This window comes from Salvelinus alpinus, chromosome 2, assembly GCF_045679555.1.
Source record: "Salvelinus alpinus chromosome 2, SLU_Salpinus.1, whole genome shotgun sequence".
NCBI lineage: Eukaryota > Metazoa > Chordata > Actinopteri > Salmoniformes > Salmonidae > Salvelinus > Salvelinus alpinus.
In genome coordinates, this window is record NC_092087.1 from 65,844,218 (window position 1) to 65,863,861 (window position 19,644).

The following is a 19,644-nucleotide window of genomic DNA, read 5'->3' on the forward strand; positions in this document are numbered from 1 at the left end:
TCACTCATCTCTGGACAGGGGAAAAACAATAAGCGGTATTGCCATGTAACTGGATTTCTGGGTAACCAGAGACGTGCATCAAGACAGATCAATCCCTAAAGCATGTAACAGCAGGGGGAGAAATGGCATCAGGGTGCAATATCAGAGTATTGATGAGATCAAGTTTCATACAAGCTTCTTTCATTTGGGGAGCGTGGCAGGTTTGTAAATCTATTGGAGCAAAGCTGGCGAGAGGTGAGGGGGAATCTTGACCTCAAGGAATGTCTAGGGGTCAACTCTCTTATTCCTCAATTTGATTAAGTTTAATTATGTTACATTTCATTGATGTGATAATATCATAATGATCTTTCACCGGTTATATCTACTGTAAGTAGGACTGGAATGCTATTATTGTTAGCTACTCGTTAAGCAACCGTGGAGATACGTAGTAAAGACGACCATCAATGGCAATCTAACTTCGCTTTACCAGCAGTACTTCCCCTATCCCCCTCAAGTTTGAATCATTTACTAAGGCGGCACAGCTTCCGTTCCCCTTATCCAAAACAATATGGCCTCACCTCCCACTGAATTTTTGCAGTGTTGCCACGACAATGTGAGAGCTGGGAAGAGACCAGCCACGCAAATTGAGACTTCTCGATTTAATGCATTTTTCTTTTGACCGCTCGTCTTGTCATGTTGCTTAGCTGTGAGCAGTGAGCACCTCCACTGTCTTATGAGGACCTTCTTTGAGTTTCGTAAAGGTTCTGCTGATCCTGGTCTCGTGCACCCGAGCCTCCCCCACACACAAAAAAAAAGGTTTTACAGCATTTCTAAGATTAATAAATTATTCAGGACCAACTGTTAGGTGTGGTCTTAGGGCCACTCACACTGTAATTATTTCCTCTTTTGTGTGTGTCAACTCCTCTGATTGTTCAGATGGCTAGCGCCAAGTGTGCTATCTCAGCACCTGGTGTCAGGTAATAGGTATTGATAGCAGGAGATAAAATGCACTGGGCTGGTACCACGCTTGATATATCCTTCCCTCCCTGAGTGCTTACAGGAGCGTTTCAGTCTAATTTGACACCATACACCGGCGCCGGCAACCGTCTCTGACGCTACAGAGCATTTCAATCAAGAGTGTAGATAAGGAAGAATGCATCGTTGAATACTGAATGTCCCATCTTAGTGTTGCTCAGTGTCTTATGAAAAATAACACCTGCTATAATTTGGTCATGCGCCCAAGCATTTGGAGAAATGTTTCATAAGCGTTACGCCAGTTACCTTTTTATAAGATTTGAATTGAGATTTTAAAAAAATATATATATATTTATTATCGTATAATAAACAGACATTAGGTAGACATAGGCAGGTCATAACCCCAGGTTATAACCCACCCCTAAATTACAAGGTTCTTCCACACATTAGCGTAGCATAAACAGATATTGGGCAGACATTGGCATGTCATAACCCCACCCTTATTGTTCTTTGTCATTCCAGTTGAGCTTCCAGCACAAGGTGGGCATCATGTACTGCCAGGCGGGCCAGAGCACCGAAGAGGAGATGTACAACAATGAGAGCGCCAGCCCCGCCCTAGAGGAGTTCATGGAGCTGCTGGGCCAGAGGGTCAGGCTGAAGGGCTTCACCAAGTACCGGGCCCAGCTGGACAACAAAAGTAAGAGTTCATGACTCAACACACACATTTGTTTTTTATATATGTTATTATCATTTGATTTATCATATGCTTGATAAATGTTCAATAAATTAGAGGATGAGGGCCCAGCTGGACACGTACTGTACACCCTCTTGTACAGACCAACTGAAAAGAAGAAGAATTCCGTTTTGAATGATTTATCTTTTGATAGGAGCAAACTTGGAAGTTTGAAAAAATGTGGTAGATTGCAACAACATTTTTTTTTTTTTTTTTTAAGTCCATGTCTCTCTGTACACTGACAAATGCTCGAGGCGTTAGATGGCCAGGATTTTTTTTTTTAACTCTGCATACTTAATACAATTTTTTTATTATACGCATAAATGGTGTTGGGGGCCAGTAGGAGGCACCCTGTCCTCTGGTCTAAAAAAAAATATCCCAATGCCACAGGGCAGTGACTGGGGACATTGCTCTGTGTAGGGTGCCGTGTTTCGGATGGGACGTTAAACGGGTGTCCTGACTCTCTGTGGTCGCTAAAGTTCCCATGGCACTTATCGTAAGAGTAGGGGTGTTAAATGTCAGCATCCCAGAGTCGCCTCTTCACGGTTGACGTTGAGACTGGTGTTTTGCGGGTACTATTTATTGAAGCTGCCAGTTGAGGACTTGTGAGGCGTCTGTTTCTCAAACTAGATACACTAATGTACTTGTCCTCTTTCTCAGTTGTGCACCTTGGCCTCCCACTCCTCTTTATATTCTGGTTAGAGCCAGTTTGCGCTGTTCTGTGAAGGGAGTAGTATACAGCGTTGTATAAGATCGTCCATTTCTTGGCAATTTCTTGCTGGGATTGCCTTCATTTCTCAGAACAAGAATAGACTGACAAGTTTCAGAAGAAAGTTATTTGTTTCTGGCCATTTTGAGCCTGTAATCAAACCCACAAATGCTGATGCTCCAGATACTCAACTAGTCTAAAGAAGGCTAGTTTTATTGCTTCTTTAATCAGAACAACAGTTTTCAGCTGTGCTAACATAATTGCAAAAGGGTTTTCTAATAATCAATTAGCCTTTTAAAATGATAAACTTGGATTAGCTAACACAACGTGCAATGGGAACACAGGAGTGATGGTTGCTGATAATGGGCCTCTGTACGCCTATGTAGATATTCCATAAAAAATCTGCCCTTTCCAGCTACAATAGTCATTTACAACATTAACAATGTCTACACTGTGTTTCTGATCAATTTGATGTTATTTTAATGGACAAAAAATGTGCTTTTCTTTCAAAAACAAGGACATTTCTAAGTGACCCCAAACCTTTGAACGGTAGTGTATATACTGTACAGACAGACAGATGCAACAATTTCAAAGATTTTACTGAGTTACAGTTCATATAAAGCAATCAGTCAATTGAAATAAATTCATTAGGCCCTAATCTATGGATTTCACATGACTGGGAAGGGGTGCAACCATGGGCGGGCCTTGGAGGCCCAGCCAATAAGAATACGTTTTACCCCACAAAAGGGCTTTCATACATAAGCTGCACCTGTGTAATGATCATGCTGTTTAATCAGCTTCTTGATATCCCACACCTGTCAGATGGATGGATTATTTTGTCACAGGAGAAATGCTCACTAACAGGGATGTAAATACATTTGAGTGCAAGGTTTTAGATAAATACGGTTTCTGTGCGTATGGAAAATTGCAGGGATTTTTTTATTTCAGCTCATGAAACATGGGACCGACACTTTACATGTTGCGTTTACATTTTTCCTCAGTGTAAATTAATATAGATATAGAGATTTATGTATATCTCTCTGCTGAAATACAGGAATTTAGAAAAAGACCAACCATTGGGCAGTTCAGTCAAATTTTAAAATGGGCTGGTCGCATGCACTCCATGTTAAGTTCCCCACTCTGCTTGGTGGAGAGGCAGTCTATATTTATTATGCCCCCAGCCTCTGGAATAGCCTGCCAGAGAACCTGAGGGGGGCCAAAACTGTGGACATACAGTGGGGAGAACAAGTATTTGATACACTGACAATTTTGCAGGTTTTCCTACTTACAAAGCATGTAGAGGTCTGTAATTTTTATCATAGGTACACTTCAACTGTGAGAGAAGGAATCTAAAACAAAAATCCAGAAAATCACATTGTATGATTTTTAAGTAATTAATTTGCATTTTATTGCATGACATAAGTATTTGATACATCAGAAAAGCAGAACTGAATATTTGGTACAGAAACCTTAGTTTGCAATTTCAGAGATCATACGTTTCCTGTAGTTCTTGACCAGGTTTGCACACACTGCAGCAGGGATTTTGGCCCACTCCTCCATACAGACCTTCTCCAGATCCTTCAGGTTTCGGGGCTGTCGCTGGGCAATACGGACTTTCGGCTCCCTCCAAAGATTTTCTATTGGGTTCAGGTCTGGAGACTGGCTAGGCCACTCCAGGACCTTGAGATGCTTCTTACGGAGCCACTCCTTAGTTGCCCTGGCTGTGTGTTTCGGGTCGTTGTCATGCTGGAAGACCCAGCCACGACCCATCTTCAATGCTCTTACTGAGGGAAGGAGGTTGTTGGTCAAGATCTCGCGATACATGGCCCCATCCATCCTCCCTTCAATACGGTGCAGTCGTCCTGTCCCCTTTGCAGAAAAGCATCCCCAAAGAATGATGTTTCCACCTCCATGCTTCACGGTTGGGATGGTGTTCTTGGGGTTGTACTCATCCTTCTATTCCTCCAAACACGGCGAGTGGAGTTTAGAGCAAAAAGCTCTATTTTTGTCTCATCAGACCACATGACCTTCTCCCATTCCTCCTCTGGATCATCCAGGTGGTCATTGGCAAACTTCAGACGGGCCTGGACATGCGCTGGCTTGAGCAGGGGGACCTTGCGTGCGCTGCAGGATTTTAATCCATGACGGCGTAGTGTGTTACTAATGGTTTTCTTTGAGACTGTGGTCCCAGCTCTCTTCAGGTCATTGACCAGGTCCTGCCGTGTAGTTCTGGGCTGATCCCTCACATTCCTCATGATCATTGATGCCCCACGAGGTGAGATCTTGCATGGAGCCCCAGACCGAGGGTGATTGACCGTCATCTTGAACTTCTTCCATTTTCTAATAATTGTGCCAACAGTTGTTGCCTTCTCACCAAGCTGCTTGGCTATTGTCCTGTAGCCCATCCCAGCCTTGTACAGGTCTACAATTTATCCCTGATGTCCTTACACAGCTCTCTGGTCTTGGCCATTGTGGAGAGGTTGGAGTCTGTTTGATTGAGTGTGTGGACAGGTGTCTTTTATACAGGTAACGAGTTCAAACAGGTGCAGTTAATACAGGTAATGAGTGGAGAACAGGAGGGCTTCTTAAAGAAAAACTAACAGGTCTGTGAGAGCCGGAATTCTTACTGGTTGGTAGGTGATCAAATACTTATGTCATGCAATAAAATGCAAATTAATTACTTAAAAATCATACAATGTGATTTTCTGGATTTTTGTTTTAGATTCCGTCTCTCACAGTTGAAGTGTACCTATGATAAAAATGACAGACCTCTACATGCTTTGTAAGTAGGAAAACCTGCAAAATCGGCAGTGTATCAAATACTTGTTCTCCCCACTGTATATTTAAGAGATCTTAAAACTCATGTTTTTTGCTTTGCTTTTCCTTAGGGTGCTTTTTAGTTATTCAGTTTTTGTCACACTTTAGTTTTTATTCTTGTTTGTTGTGTAGTAGTAAATATTTCAGTTTTTCTTTTCCTTGTTTTTTGTATTCGTCTTTTTTCCTGTGAAGCACATTGTGAGGCATTCCATGTCTGAAATGAGCTATATAAAAAAAGCTTGATTCGACTTGTTGTTTGTGAATAAACCCGCGTGGGTCTTTCTATATAGACCATAGCAACACTCTCTATAAATGAATTGTCATGTGTACTCTGTTGGTTCTATTTGTTTCGTAGTTGTAAGCAACATCTTACATAAGGCTCTTGGGAAAAGCATTCAGATAACAGTCTTTTGATTAATGGGCTATTCTGGAGGTCTGAAATTCAGTTACAGCAGTCAAGATTTTAAGCCATCTTAAAGCTGTGTCCATCCTGATTCCTGGAAATGACACGCAATCTGCCCAGCGTTCATGTAAAGCCACCTAAACAGGAACAATGGCCAGTGTCGTTTCCGAGCTCTGGGGAAAGAGAACGGACCATTTAGAAATACCCAGAAACAGAAACCCAGAAACAGACTGGGCATTTCAGGCAAATGCAAGATTGGCTGATCTGTCTTTTAAAAAATAATTTGTGCAGTATTATTGTTATTTGACTAATAATGGGAGGGCCTCAAGGAAATGAATGGTCCAGAGTGTTGGAAATGTTGGAAATGCCCATTTCTGGTCCCAGTCTGTCCCTGGCAATACCACAGGATTATTACTGCTGTATACAATGATCTTATTGCAGATCATGTAATTAGATTTTTTTTTTTTTTCTCCAGAGACTAAAGTATTACATTATTTTAAATTCTGTTGTTTAGAATGTCTCTGTCTGAGCTGCTCTGACCTAAATTCTTTGTTTGGGTGTTACAGCGGATTCCACTGGAACACATTCTCTCTACACTACTTACAAAGACTATGAGCTGATGTTCCACGTGTCCACACTGCTCCCCTACACCCCAAACAACCGACAACAGGTGAGTGGACACTGGAAGTCTATGGGTACCTGCTAGTATGCTAGTAGATATTGTAGACTTCCAGTCATTGGGCTAACGCTACCTCTAACTTCCTTCATACTGGACACAGATGCGTAAAATGTATATCCACGCTTGTACATCTGACTCTGGGGAAGTAGATACAGGGCCTCATTGCCAACATCCGAAAGTATCCCTTTAAAGCAGCACTAGTCAATCTGTGTCCACCCGCAGTGGGCCCCCAACATTTGTGTAAGTAAACTGAGAGATTGGTCTTGGCAAACGTCACTGCCACAGGTATTTGAATATTGTTGTAACTGCCCTTAAAGCCAGATTTAGGAGTGCCACTTCAGAAGAGCTATTGAACACTTTGATAATTAACACAAAGATCTAGTAGGTCAGATTTTTCAAAACATTAAGGGCTGAATCCTGACTTGAGATGTGCACATAAACAGTGCTGGAAAAAGTACTCCATTTTCGTACTTGAGGAAAAAGTAAAGATGCCTTAATAGAAAACTACTCAAGTAAAAGTGGAAGTCACCCAGTAAAATACTACTTGAGTAAAGGTCTAAAAGTATTTGGTATTAAATATACTTAAGTATCAAAGTAAATGTAATTGCTAAAATATACTTAAATATCAAATGTAAAAGAACAAATAATTTCAAATTCCTTATATTAAGCAAACCAGATGGTGACATTTTCTTGTTCTTTTTTTGTTTACGGAAAGCCAGGGGCACACTCATTTACAAATTAAGCATGTGTGTTTAGTGAGTCTGCCAGATCAGAGGCAGTAGGGATGACCATTGATGTTCTTGATAAGCGCCTGAATTGGTCCATTTTCCTGTCCTGCTAAGGATTCAAAATGTAGTTTTGGGTGTCAGGGAAAATGTGCAGAGTAAAAAGTACATTATTTACTTTCGGAATGTAGTGAAGTAAAACTTATAACTAAATGGTACAGTACAGATACCCCACAAAACTACTTAAACTTACTTTAAAGTATTTTTCCTTAAGTACTTTACACCACTGCACATAACCCTCTTGAGTCAATTTCCGCTGCCCCGCGGAAATGTAATTACCATAATAAAAACATTCCCATCAAAATCCGTCTGTTTTAAGATAGTTGTATCTATTTTATTGCATGGGCTGCGTCTCAATCCACCGCATCCGCTAGTGGTGGCCTTCCACATGTGCAGTGGAAGATGGCTGAGCTTACGGCTGTGTTTGTCAGACCAAACATATTGGGTTAAAAATGTGCAAAAATAATTTACAATTTTTTTTTACTATCTGCTTTTCCATGTATGAATCAGTTATCAATGTGTTTCTATGGGCCTAAGTGCAGTAATGTTTTAATATTTTGGGGGGATACATAAAGGGGTTCTAAAATTCAACATCAAATAGCTAAATGATCCTTGCTATGACCATCTTAAAACAATTCCATATGTTAGCTTAGTAAACCCCCCCCAGAAACTCAAGTCAAGCGAAAAAGAAAATGATGCTGCTTTAAAAAATTTATATTTTTCTCACTGACGTCAATGACTCTAACTGCAACCCTATTTTTATCATCGTTATAGTGATCATTATCATGAACATTCCTTAGTTTCTACCCATTTACTACAACTGGTAGCTTGCCATGTTGATCCTTTAGTCACAATCTGCTCTCCAATATTAGAAATTGGCACTCATCATTTCGGAGTCGTGCATAATTTCCCCCAGTCAGTGACTTGTTAATTGGAAATGCTATTGCTGGAGATGTTGCCACGACAACGATTTCGCATGCACTCAATTAAATTCCCCACTCTGCTTGGTGTCTGAATATGCCTGGGTGGCTGAATATGCCTGGGTGGGTCTTTCTATCTAGACCATAGCAACATGGTCTATAAATGAATTGTCATGTGCACCATGTTGATTCTATTTGCTTTGCAGTTGTAAGCAGTATTTTACGTAAAGCTCTTGGGAACAGCATTCAGATTAGAGATCGACCGATTTTTATTTTATTTTTTTATTTTTTATTTTTTATATGACACAATTTCTCTAGTTAATATTGCCTGCTAACATGAATTTCTTTTAACTAAATATGCAGGTTTAAAAAAAAATATACTTCTATGTATGGATTTTAAGAAAGGCATTGATGTTTATGGTTAGGTACATTCGTGCAACGCTTGTGCTTTTTTCGCGAATGCGCTTAAATCATCCCCCGTTTGGCGAAGTAGGCTGTGATTCGATGAGAAATTAACAGGCACCACATTGATTATATGCAACGCAGGACAAGCTAGTTAACCTTGTAATATCATCAACCATGTGTAGTTAACTAGTGATTATATGAAGATTGATTGTTTTTTATAAGATACGTTTAATGCTAGCTAGCAACTTACCTTGGCTCCTTGCTGCACTCGCGTAACAGGTGGTTAGCCTGCCACGTAGTTTCCTCGTGGAATGCAATGTAATCGGCCATAATCGGCATCCAAAAATGCAGATTACCAATTGTTATGAAACTTGAAATCGGCCCTAATTAATCGGTCGACCTCTAATTCAATTCGCTGTTTTTTTTAATTAATGGACTATTCTGGAGGTCTGAAATTCAGTTACAGCAATAAAGATTTTAGGCCATCTTAAAGCTGTGGCCCTCTGTCATCCTGATTCCTGGACATACTCTGCAAACTGCCCCGCGTTCATAGAAAGCCACCTATACAGGAATGAGGGCCAGTGTCATTTCCAAGCTTTAGGGAAATTAGAACGGGCCAAATGTCTTGTGCATCGCATGTGTCTTGGGCCTTGATTATCAGGATTTGAAGTTTCATTCCTCCCCTGGGATCCCATTTGATTTCTGAGATTAGCCGTAAGCCGCCCCCCCCCCCCCAACGGTCTGCAAAGGCTCTGCCACTACTTGAGCCCCTTGATCCGGCCTAGTCTACCCCTCATCCCGTTTGTTTACCACCTACCCTACACCAAGGGACTTAACAGACTATGGCCTCCTGATGAGGAGGCTATCGCCCTGTTAGAAACCTCTGGACCATAGCCACTGCCTTTAGCACTTCTGTTGATTGGCAAGGTGTAAGCAATATGACAGTACTGTAGCTCCCGCATGCCTTCTGATAGACTCCAAATAAACAGGTTTTACTGTCCTCCATATCCTTTCCTTGACCAATTAACAGCTTGACTCGTGATAAAGGATGGGATATATTTCCACCATGTAGGTCATCAGCCTTTTGAGACCATTGAGACACTGTCATAGTCTCTCATGTACTGTAAGGGCATTATTACTTTTCTGAATTCTAATGTGCTTTTTCTTTTCCGTTTCCTTTTCTTGCCATTTAGCTACTGAGGAAGAGACACATTGGAAATGACATTGTCACCGTCATCTTCCAGGAACCTGGTGCTCTTCCCTTCACTCCCCAAAACATTCGCTCGCACTTCCAGCACGTGTTCATCATCGTCAAAGTCCACAACCCTTGCACAGAAAATGTTTGCTACAGGTGAGCAAAGCAGACCGCCGATACTTCTAAAACACTTGGTGTGAGAGATGTGTAGAGCTGGTTTAAATTAACTTGCATTTATTCAATCATTCATGTACCTAAGTGCCCAATTTCAATAAGGCTGGAATCCAATCATTACAAGAGTCAATCATTCAGAAGTACCTCTTAATGATTGTTGATTCAAGTGTCAACTCCCTCCATTGCTAACGTTCAGTCCCTGGACAATAAAGTAGACAAGCTTAGGGCGAGGATCTCCTTCCAGAGAGACAACAGGGACTGTAACATAGTGTTTTTTACAGAATCATGGCTATCTGTGGACATATTGTCCATGTCCATTCAGCCAGCAGGGTTCTCTGTCCATCGCACAGACAGGAAGAAAAAATTCTATAGGAAAAATAAAATACGTTTCATGATTAACAACTGTGTGATTGTGGTAACGTTCTCCCAATCAGGAATACCGCATTACCTCCCAAAATAATTTTCTTCGATCATCATCACTGCCGTGTGTATTCCCACCCAAGCCGACACTCAGGGAACTACACTTTTCTATGTGCAACCTGGAAACCGCTTATTCTGAGGCAGCATTTATTGTAGCTGGGGACTTTAATAAAGGAAATCTGAGGATAACGCTACAGAAATTCTATCAACACATCTCCTGTGCTACATGCGCAACACGGACCGTGGGTCATTGCTACTCTCCCTTTTGGGGCTATGCAAAACAGGAACAGGAAGCTCCTGTGGTATGGACTGCTCAATGTTGGTCTGACCAATTGAAATCTATGCTTCAAGATTGTTTTGATCACGCGGAACTGGAAATATTCTGGGTCGCCTCTGAGAACAGTATTTACGTACACACTGACTCGGAGAATGGGTTAATAAGGAATTGTATCGAGGATGTTGTTCCCACTGTGACGATTAGAACTCGTCCAAACCAAAATCCGTGGATTTATTGCAGCATTCGCGCAAAACTGAAAGCGCGAACCTTCGCATTTTAACCATGGCAAGGTGACTGGGAACATGGATGTGTACAAGCAGACCAGCTACGACCTCAGTAACACAATCAAGAGGCAAAACAACAGTACACAGCATTAAACGGCTCAGACATGATACATATGTGACAGGGACTCCAGACAATCACCGATTCTATGAAGGGAAAACCAGCCACGCCGCGGACATCTACGCCTCGCTCCTGGACGAGCTAAACACCTTCACCCGCTTCGAGGAAAACGACATCGAGCCCCCCAACATGGCCACCGACGCTCACGAGGACTCTGTGCTTTCGTTCTCTGTGGCCGACGTGAGTAAGTAATTTAAGCGTGTTAACCCTTGCCAGACTGCCAGGGCCACGTCCTCAAAGCATGTGCAGACCAGCTGGCTGAAGTGTTTACGGACGTATTTCATCTCCATATCCCAGTCTGTTGTTCCCACTTGCATCAAGATGTCCACCATTGTTACTGTACCCAAGAAAGTGAAGGTAAATGACTATCGCCCCTTGCACTCACTTCTGTCATCATGAAGCTCTTTGAGAGGCTAAGGATCATATCACCTCTACCTTACCTGAAACCCAGACCCTCTGCAATTCACATTTCGCTTCAACAGACCCCGGGCGATCGCCATTGCACTGCACCCTGCCCAATCCCACCTGAACAAGATAAATACCTACAGTACCAGTCAAAAGTTTGAACACACCTACTCATTCCAGGGTTTTTATTTATTTTTACTATTTTCTACATTGTAGAATAATAGTGAAGATATCAAAACTATGAAATAACACATATGGAATCATAGTTTTGATGTCTTTACTATTATTCTAATAGTAAAAATAAAGAGAAACCCTTGAATGAGTTGGTGTGTCCAAACTTTTGACTGGTACTGTATGTAAGAATACTGTTCATCGATTACAGCTAAGGGCCCAGGGTCTGAACCCTTCCCTGTGCAACTCGGTCTTGGACTTCCTGATTGGCCGACCCCAAGTGGTAAGGGTAGGCAACAACACCTCCGCCATGCTGATCTTCAACACAGGGGCTTCACAGGAGTGTGCTCAGCCCAAGGACCTCAGCCACCCGGGCCACAGCCTGTTCACCCCACTACCATATTGAAGGCAGCTGGGACCGAGAAACTAAGAAACAGCTTCTATATCCAGGCCATCAGACTGTTACAGTCCCAACTAGCCAGCCTCCACTCAGTTCCCTGCCCTGAACCTTATTCACTGTTCTAGCCGGCTACCATGTGGTACTCTACCCTGCGCCTTAGACTGCTGCCCTATGTACATAGTCATTGAACACTAGTCACTTTAATAATGTTTACATACTGTTTAACCACTTTATATTTACAGCGCATTCGGAAAGTATTCAGACCCCTTGACTTTTCCCACATTTTGTTACGTTACAGCCTTTATTCTAAAATTGATCAAATTAATTGTTTTCCTCATCAATCTACACACAATAACCCATAATGACAAAGCGAAAATAGGTTTTTAGGAATCTTTGCAAATTAAACAAATTTAATAAACAGATGCCTTATTTATGTAAGTATTCAGACCCTTTGCTATGAGATACGAAATTGAGCTCAGGTGCACCCTGTTTCCATTGATCATCCTTGATGTTTCTACAACTTGATTGGAGTCCACCTGTGGCAAATTCAATTGATTGACCATGATTTGGAAAGGTGCACACCTGTCCGTATAAGGTCCCACAGTTGACAGTGCATGTCAGAGCAAAAACCAAGCAATGAAGCCGAAGAAATTGTTCGTAGAGCTCCGAGACAGGACTGTGTCGAAGTACAGATCTGGGGAAGGGTACCAAAAAAAGTGATGCAGCATTGAAGGTCCCCAAGAACAATGCCTTCCATCATTCTTAAACGGAAGAAGTTTGGAACCACCAAGACTCTTCCTAGAGCTGGCTGCCCGGCCAAACTGAGCAATCGGGGGAGAAGGGCCTTGGTCAGGGAGGTGACCAAGAACCCGATGGTCACTCTGACAGAGCTCCAGAGTTCCTCTGTGGGGATGGGAGAACTTTCCAGAAGGACAACCATCTCTGCAGCGCTCCACCAATCAGGCCTTTTTATGGTAGAATGGCCAGACGGAAGCCACTCCTCAGTAAAAGGCACATGACAGCCCACTTGGAGTTTACCAGAAAGCACCTAAATGACTCAGACCATGAGAAACAAGATTCTCTGGTCTGATGAAACCAAGATTGAACTATTTGGCCTGAATGCCAAGTGTCACGTCTGGAGGAAACCTGGCACCATACCTTCAGTGAAGCATGGTGGTGGCAACATCATGCTGTGGAGAGATTTTCAGAGGCAGGGACTGGGAGACTAGTCAGGATTGAGGGTAAGATGAACGACGCAAAGTACAGAGAGATCCTTGATGAAAACCTGCTCCGGAGTGCTCAGAACCTCAGACTGAGGGCTAAGATTCACCTTCCAATAGGACAATGACCCTAAGCACACAGCTAAGAAAATGCAGGAGTGGCTTCGGGACAAGTCTCAATGTCCTTGAGTGACCCAGCCAGAGCCCGGACTTGAACATGATCGAACATCTCTGGAATGACCTGAAAATAGCTGTGCAGCGACACTCCCCATCCAACCTGATGAGCTTGAGAGGATCTGCAGAGAAGAATGGGAGAAACTCCCCAAATACAGGTGTGCAAAGCTTGTAGCTTCAAACCCAAGACTTGAGGCTGTAATTGCTGCCAAAGGTGATTCAACAAAGTACTGAGAAAAGGACCTGAATACTTATGTAAATATAATAATAAAGTTTTTTTTACTTTTAATAAATAAATAAAAATGTCAACCTGTTTTTGCTTTGTCATTATGGGATATTATGTGTAGATTGATGAGTGAAAAATAAGGCTGTAATGTAACAAAGTGGAAAAAGTCAAGGGGTCTGAATACTTTCCGAATTCACTTCATATACTGAATTCTAGTCATGGCTCAACCTGTATAAATACTGCTGTACAATACTGTCCATACTGCCTTTACACATCATTATGTGTATATATATATTCCAGTCTCTTGACATTGCTAGTTTTTTTTCTTGATTGTGTATTTTATGATTTTTAATTGCTAGCTATTACTGCACTGTTGGAGCTAGAAACACAAGCATTTTGCTGCACCTGTGATAACATCTCCAAATCTGTTTTGATTTAATTTGGGTTTGGATATGCTGCTGTACAAGTCAAAGAAACTTCTGAAAATCCACAACAATGATTTCCGGCCCTTACTGTTAGAGGACCTGAGTCTTAAATCAGAATTCTGATCATACAGAAACACCAGTTACTTGTCACTACCTACACCATTGTGAGGGTTGAAATTACCTCTATTTGTTTAAACTGAAAACACACCTCTATTTATAATAGAGCATTATAAAAGTATGCTAGTGTAGTCCATTATATTCACGCAATGGAACAACACTTTAGCTATCTAATATGACGTACAGTTGGTCGTGAAACCACTTGTTCTGCTCTTGTAATTGCTCTTTCGGATTAGCAGAACAACAGTTTGAAACCTTTCCATTTCCAGTGAGTGGCCGTAATTGCTGTAATTCAAAATCCCCCAACAGATCTCTCTCAAATGTATTGTTATGACCTATTTGTGTTACTTAGAAAAGATTATGAAGCAAAACGACAGAGGGATTAAAATGGCTGTTTGTCTTTATTTTTTTAGTGTGGCGGTCACCAGATCTAAAGATGTGCCCGCCTTCGGTCCTCCTATCCCCCAGGGGGTGTTCTTCCCAAAGTCGGCCATGTTCCGGGACTTCCTCCTGGCCAAGATGATGAACGGCGAGAATGCGGTGCATAAGTCGGACAAGTTCCGCGCCATGGCCATGCGCACGCGCCAAGAGTACCTGAAGGATTTGGCCGAGAACTTTGTAAGCGCCACCCCCGTGGACTCTTCGGCGGCTAAGTTCAGCTTCATCTCGTTGGGTGTCAAGAAGAAGGAGCGCAGCCGACCCCGGCGCAACGCCCACCTCCAGAGCTACGGGGCGGTCACTTGGGCTGTGGTGGCCCGGGACTTTGGCCAGTCAGCAGACATTGGCTGCTTGCTGGCCGTCTCCAATGAGTTTGTGGTGCTGATCGAAGAGGCGTCCAAGGAGGTGGTGTTCAACTGCTACTGCCGCGACGTCCTCGGTTGGAGCTCAACATCCGGGAGCGTCCGGCTTTTCTACGAGCGAGGCGAGTGTGTGGTGTTCTCCACGCAGGAAGGATGCTGGGACGACGTCCGGGAGATCATGCAGAGGTTGGAGGTAAGAAGGTTTTGTGGGAGGCTTAAAGACAACATAATTCAGTGCTACACATCCTGTACACAGATTAAGCCTAATCCTGGACTAAAAAGCATTTTCAATTAAGATTTTCCATTTAATGATTTTTAGTCAAGGCTTAATATGTGTCCGGGAAACCACGCCTCGATGTTTAAACCAGGGATTGTCAATCGGACCCACAAGGAACATATCTGATTCAACTTCTCCACGTATTTACTGAAGACTAGGTTTAGTTGATCACTTGGTTTTGTTACTGCTTGGCTGTACCCACACTGGCCCAGAGAGATTGGCCACCTCAGTATCATAAGACACTTGCATAAAACCTTGTACCTCAGTATTTGGCTGCGTTTCGACAGGCATCCCAATTAAGATTTTTTTTTTTTTTTAACTAATTTGTATTTTGACCAGTCAGATCAGCTCTGTAAAAGATCTGATGTGAAAAGATCTTGTTAAGCTAAATAGTTTACTATGGGTGAACACTGCAGTGAGATGATTACTCAAGTCCTGCGAGCCAGCCCAAGTCACAGCAGTTTAGTCAGCAGGTCAGCAGATGTCCCCCATTATACTGCCACTTTACCTCAGCCTCACAACAATATGTTTGTTGTTACAAGTTACTGTTCTTGAATCACTGGTGGTAATAAAGGCCTGCCGGGGCGTGTACTTTCCTCCTGCTTTTTTCCCACGAATTGATTGAGTAATTTGGTTGATAATTGTATTATTTAGGGGGAGACGAGAGGTCGTATGGGGTCGGGTGTCTCTGAGCTCTCTATCCTAATCCCTTTTCATTTCGGTTAAATGGGATTATCCAAAGGTGTCGAAAGCCTCTGCTAGGGTTGTCACAATACCATTCGCCTCAGACGGCCAGGATTTAAAACTTCTTTGGGATAGGGGGCGGTATTTTGACGCCCGGATGAAAAGCATGCCCAAAGTAAACTCCCTGCTACTCAGGCCCAGAAGCTAGGATATGCATATAATTGGTCGACTTGGATAGAAAACACTCTAAACTTTCTAGAACTGTTAAAATAATGTCTGTGAGTATAACAGAACTGAAATGGCAGGCGAAACCCCGAGGACAAACCATCCCCCCCAAAATTTATTTCAATGGCTGGCACTTTTGGGCGAAATCGTGCCCGATTGCATTTCCTAGGGCTTCCACTAGATGTCAACAGTCTTTAGAAAACGTTTCCGGCTGGTTTTTGGAAATATGAGGGAGAAAAAGTAGTTTTTCTAAAGGCTCCCATTTTGGCTGTAGTGTTTCCATGCGCATGGTCGAGAGAGCGTTCTTTTTGTTTATCTCCGGTAAAGACAATAACGATTCTCCGTCTTAAATTCTATTGTTTATTTGCGTATTAGGGTACCTAAGGATTGATTTATAAACGTTAATTGACTTGTTTAGATAAGTTTATTGGTAACGTTTGGGATTCATTTTGACCAATGGAAACCGAGTGGATTATTGACTGAAGCGCGCCAGCTAAACTGAGTTTTTATGGATATAAAGAAGAAATTTAAAAAAAAAAAAAAAATTATCGTTACATTTGTAATGTAACTGAGACCTTTTGGAGTGCCAACAGAAGAAGATCTTCAAAGGTAAGGCATATATTATATTGCTTTTTCTGACTTTCGTGTCGCAACTCCCTGGTTGAAAATGATTTGTTATGCATTTGTGTGCTGGACGCTGTCCTCAGATAATCGCGCTACCGTCCCACCTATCCCAAAGAAGTTTTAAGATGCTAAAAAGTGGTGAAGAACTGGGGAGTCTGGATAAAAATAGTGACACGTTGCCACTCCAAACAGAGCTGGTGTTTTTTAACCTTTGGCATCGTGACGACCCTAATCTCTGCAGAGCTTGACATTGTGCGATTGGCTGGTTTATTCTGAAATTATCTAGGTATTTCTCCTGTTGTTGGCAAACTTTTTTTGTCAAATCCTGTAACTGTTTCCTGCACTTCAAGAGGCCAGCTCAGGCCACGTTTGGACTATATTTTGTTTTTGTTGCCAAGTTTGATTGAATGGAGGCCTTAGTCTTTTCAACCAACTTTACAATGGAAAGGGATAATAATTTAAGATCTCATCAGCTTCGGTGCTATTAAGGTTTTGTATTTGTGTGGATTTGGTCAAACCACAACCTCACGGAGAGGCAGAAATTAGCAACTTTAACTGGGGTAAAGGTTGATCTACATTAGGCCTTATAAGGTAATGCTCATAGCTTTTCAAAACAGTTACCAACATGGATAAACCCTAATAAAGCCATTAGATCAAAGTAGGCTGAAATTTACTCTCTTGGTCATGTCGCCCTAGATTGTCACCCGGGGCTGCGAGACAGTGGAGATGACCCTCCGGCGGAACGGTTTGGGCCAGCTGGGATTCCACGTCAACTTCGAGGGTGTGGTGGCAGACGTGGAGCCCTTCGGCTTCGCCTGGCAGGTGGGTCTCCGTCCGGGCAGCCGGCTGATGGAGATCTGCAAGGTGGCCGTGGCCACACTGTCCCACGAGCAGATGATCGACCTGCTGCGCACGTCCAACACGGTCAGTGTGGTCATCGTCCAGCCCCATGAGGACGGCACACCCAGGAGGTAGGTTAAACACCACTTCCTCCTTCTTTGTACTTAACTTAAACTAAGCTTAATAGCTCTTACAAAAACATCTGTCCCAAGCGTTGTTTTATTCTTTCACTGAACAAAAATGTAAACGCAACATGCAACAATTTCAACGATTTTACTGTGTAATAGTTCATATAAGGAAATCGGTCAATTGAAATAAATGTATTAGGCCCTAATGTATGGATTTCACATGACTGGGCAGGGGCGCAGCTATGGGTGGGCATGGGACTTGGGAACCTGGCCCAGCCAATCGGAATGAGTTTTTCCCCACAAAAGGGCTTTATTACAGACATAAATGCTCCTCCGTTTCATCAGCTGTCAGAGTGGCTGGTCTCAAACGATCCCGCAGGTAAAGAAGTTGGATGTGGAGGACTGGCGCCTGGACTGGCGTGGTTACACGTGGTCTGTGATTGTGAGGCAACAGCTCTGGTGGACATTCCTACAGTCATCATGCCAATTGCACACTCCCTCAACTTGAGACATCTGTGGCATTGTGTTGTGTGACAAAACTCCAACATTTTTGAGTGGCCTTTTATTGTCCCCAGGACAAGGTGTACCAGTGTAAATATCATGCTGTTTAATCAGCTTCTTGATATGCCACATCTGTCAAGTGGATGGATTATCTTGGCAAAGGAGAAATGCTCACTAACAGGGATGTAAATTGGGGATGCACGATATATCGGCGAGCATATCGGAATCAGCCGATATTAGCTAAAAATGCCAACATCGGCATCGGCCTGATGTCTAGTTTAACCTCTCTTGGGCACGTGAGGCGGTAGCGTCCCACCACTTCAACAGCCAGTGAAACTGCTGGGCGCCAAATTCAAATACAGAAATACTCACTATAAAAATTCAGAAAACAAAACATATTTTACATAGGTTTAAAGATTAACTTCTTGTGAATCCAACCACGGTGTCAGATTTTTAAAAATGCTTTACGGCGAAAGCATACATTACGATTATGAGAACATAGCCCACAAGACAAATCATTACAAACAGTAGCCAGCCAGATAGAACAGTTACACAATTTAGAAATAGAGATAAAATGAATCCCTTACCTTTGATTCATATGGTTGCACTCAGCAGACATTCATTTACTCAATAAATGTACCTCTTGTTCGATAAAGTCTCTTTATACCCAAAAACCTCAGTTTTGTTCGCGCGTTTTCTTCAGTAATCCACAGGCTGAAACGCAGTCAAAACAGGAAGACAAAAAAATCCAAATTGTATCCGTAAAGTTCATAGAAACATGTCAAACGATGTTTATATTCAAACCTCAGGTTGTTTTTAGCCTAAATAATCGATACTATTTCAACTGGACAATAACATCGTCAATATAAAATGTAAACAAGAAACGCACTCTCTCGGTCTTGCGCAGGAAAAAGCTCCGTGAAACGTTAGGGTCCACTCATTCAGACTGCTCTTACTTCCTCATTTTTCTGAATACAAGACTGAAACACATTCTAAAGACTGTTGACATCTAGTGGAAGGCATAGAAACTGCAAGTTGAGTCCTAAGTCAAGGGATACTGTAATGGCATTGAATAGAGAGAAAAAAACTACTTCCTGAATGGATTTTTCTCAGGTTTTTGCCTGCCAAATCAGTTCTGTTAAACGCACAGACACTTTTAACAGTTTTGGAAACTTTAGAGTGTTTTCTATCCAAATCTACCAGTTATATGCAGATCATATCTTCTGGGCCCAAGAAACAGGCCGTTTAATTTGGGCCTGCATTTCATCCCAAATTCCGAATGCTGCCCCCTACCCTAGAGAAGTTAACACCGATGTGCAAAACCGATGTCAAAGCTGAAGTGCATACATATATAACGTAAGTAGTTGACGTAATGACGCCACGAAAATATAGCGCTACACAGCTAAACAACAGCTAAACAAATTCAAGTCGAGCAGTCAATTGAAAGAGTAAGAAAATTTCAGCGAGACAACTCAAAGGCGAAATCCATTAAATCCAAGATAATGGATCTCATTATGCTACTTGTTATGGGCATCATAACTGACATTTGGACCA

The 19,644-nt window shown here is 42.3% G+C and overlaps 1 protein-coding gene across 4 annotated transcripts in view; it reads left to right on the forward strand.

The window, feature by feature from the left end:
- LOC139544051 (signal-induced proliferation-associated 1-like protein 2) overlaps positions 1 to 19,644 on the forward strand; it is a 99,960-nt gene that overhangs the window by 48,623 nt on the left and 31,693 nt on the right. For all 4 annotated transcript variants that reach the window (XM_071350748.1, XM_071350757.1, XM_071350774.1 and 1 more), the window contains exons 5-9: positions 1,477 to 1,651; positions 6,183 to 6,286; positions 9,599 to 9,756; positions 14,425 to 15,004; positions 17,318 to 17,592. In XM_071350748.1, the coding sequence (XP_071206849.1) occupies positions 1,477 to 1,651; positions 6,183 to 6,286; positions 9,599 to 9,756; positions 14,425 to 15,004; positions 17,318 to 17,592 (1,292 nt within the window). The remainder of the gene's footprint in view (positions 1 to 1,476; positions 1,652 to 6,182; positions 6,287 to 9,598; positions 9,757 to 14,424; positions 15,005 to 17,317; positions 17,593 to 19,644) is intronic.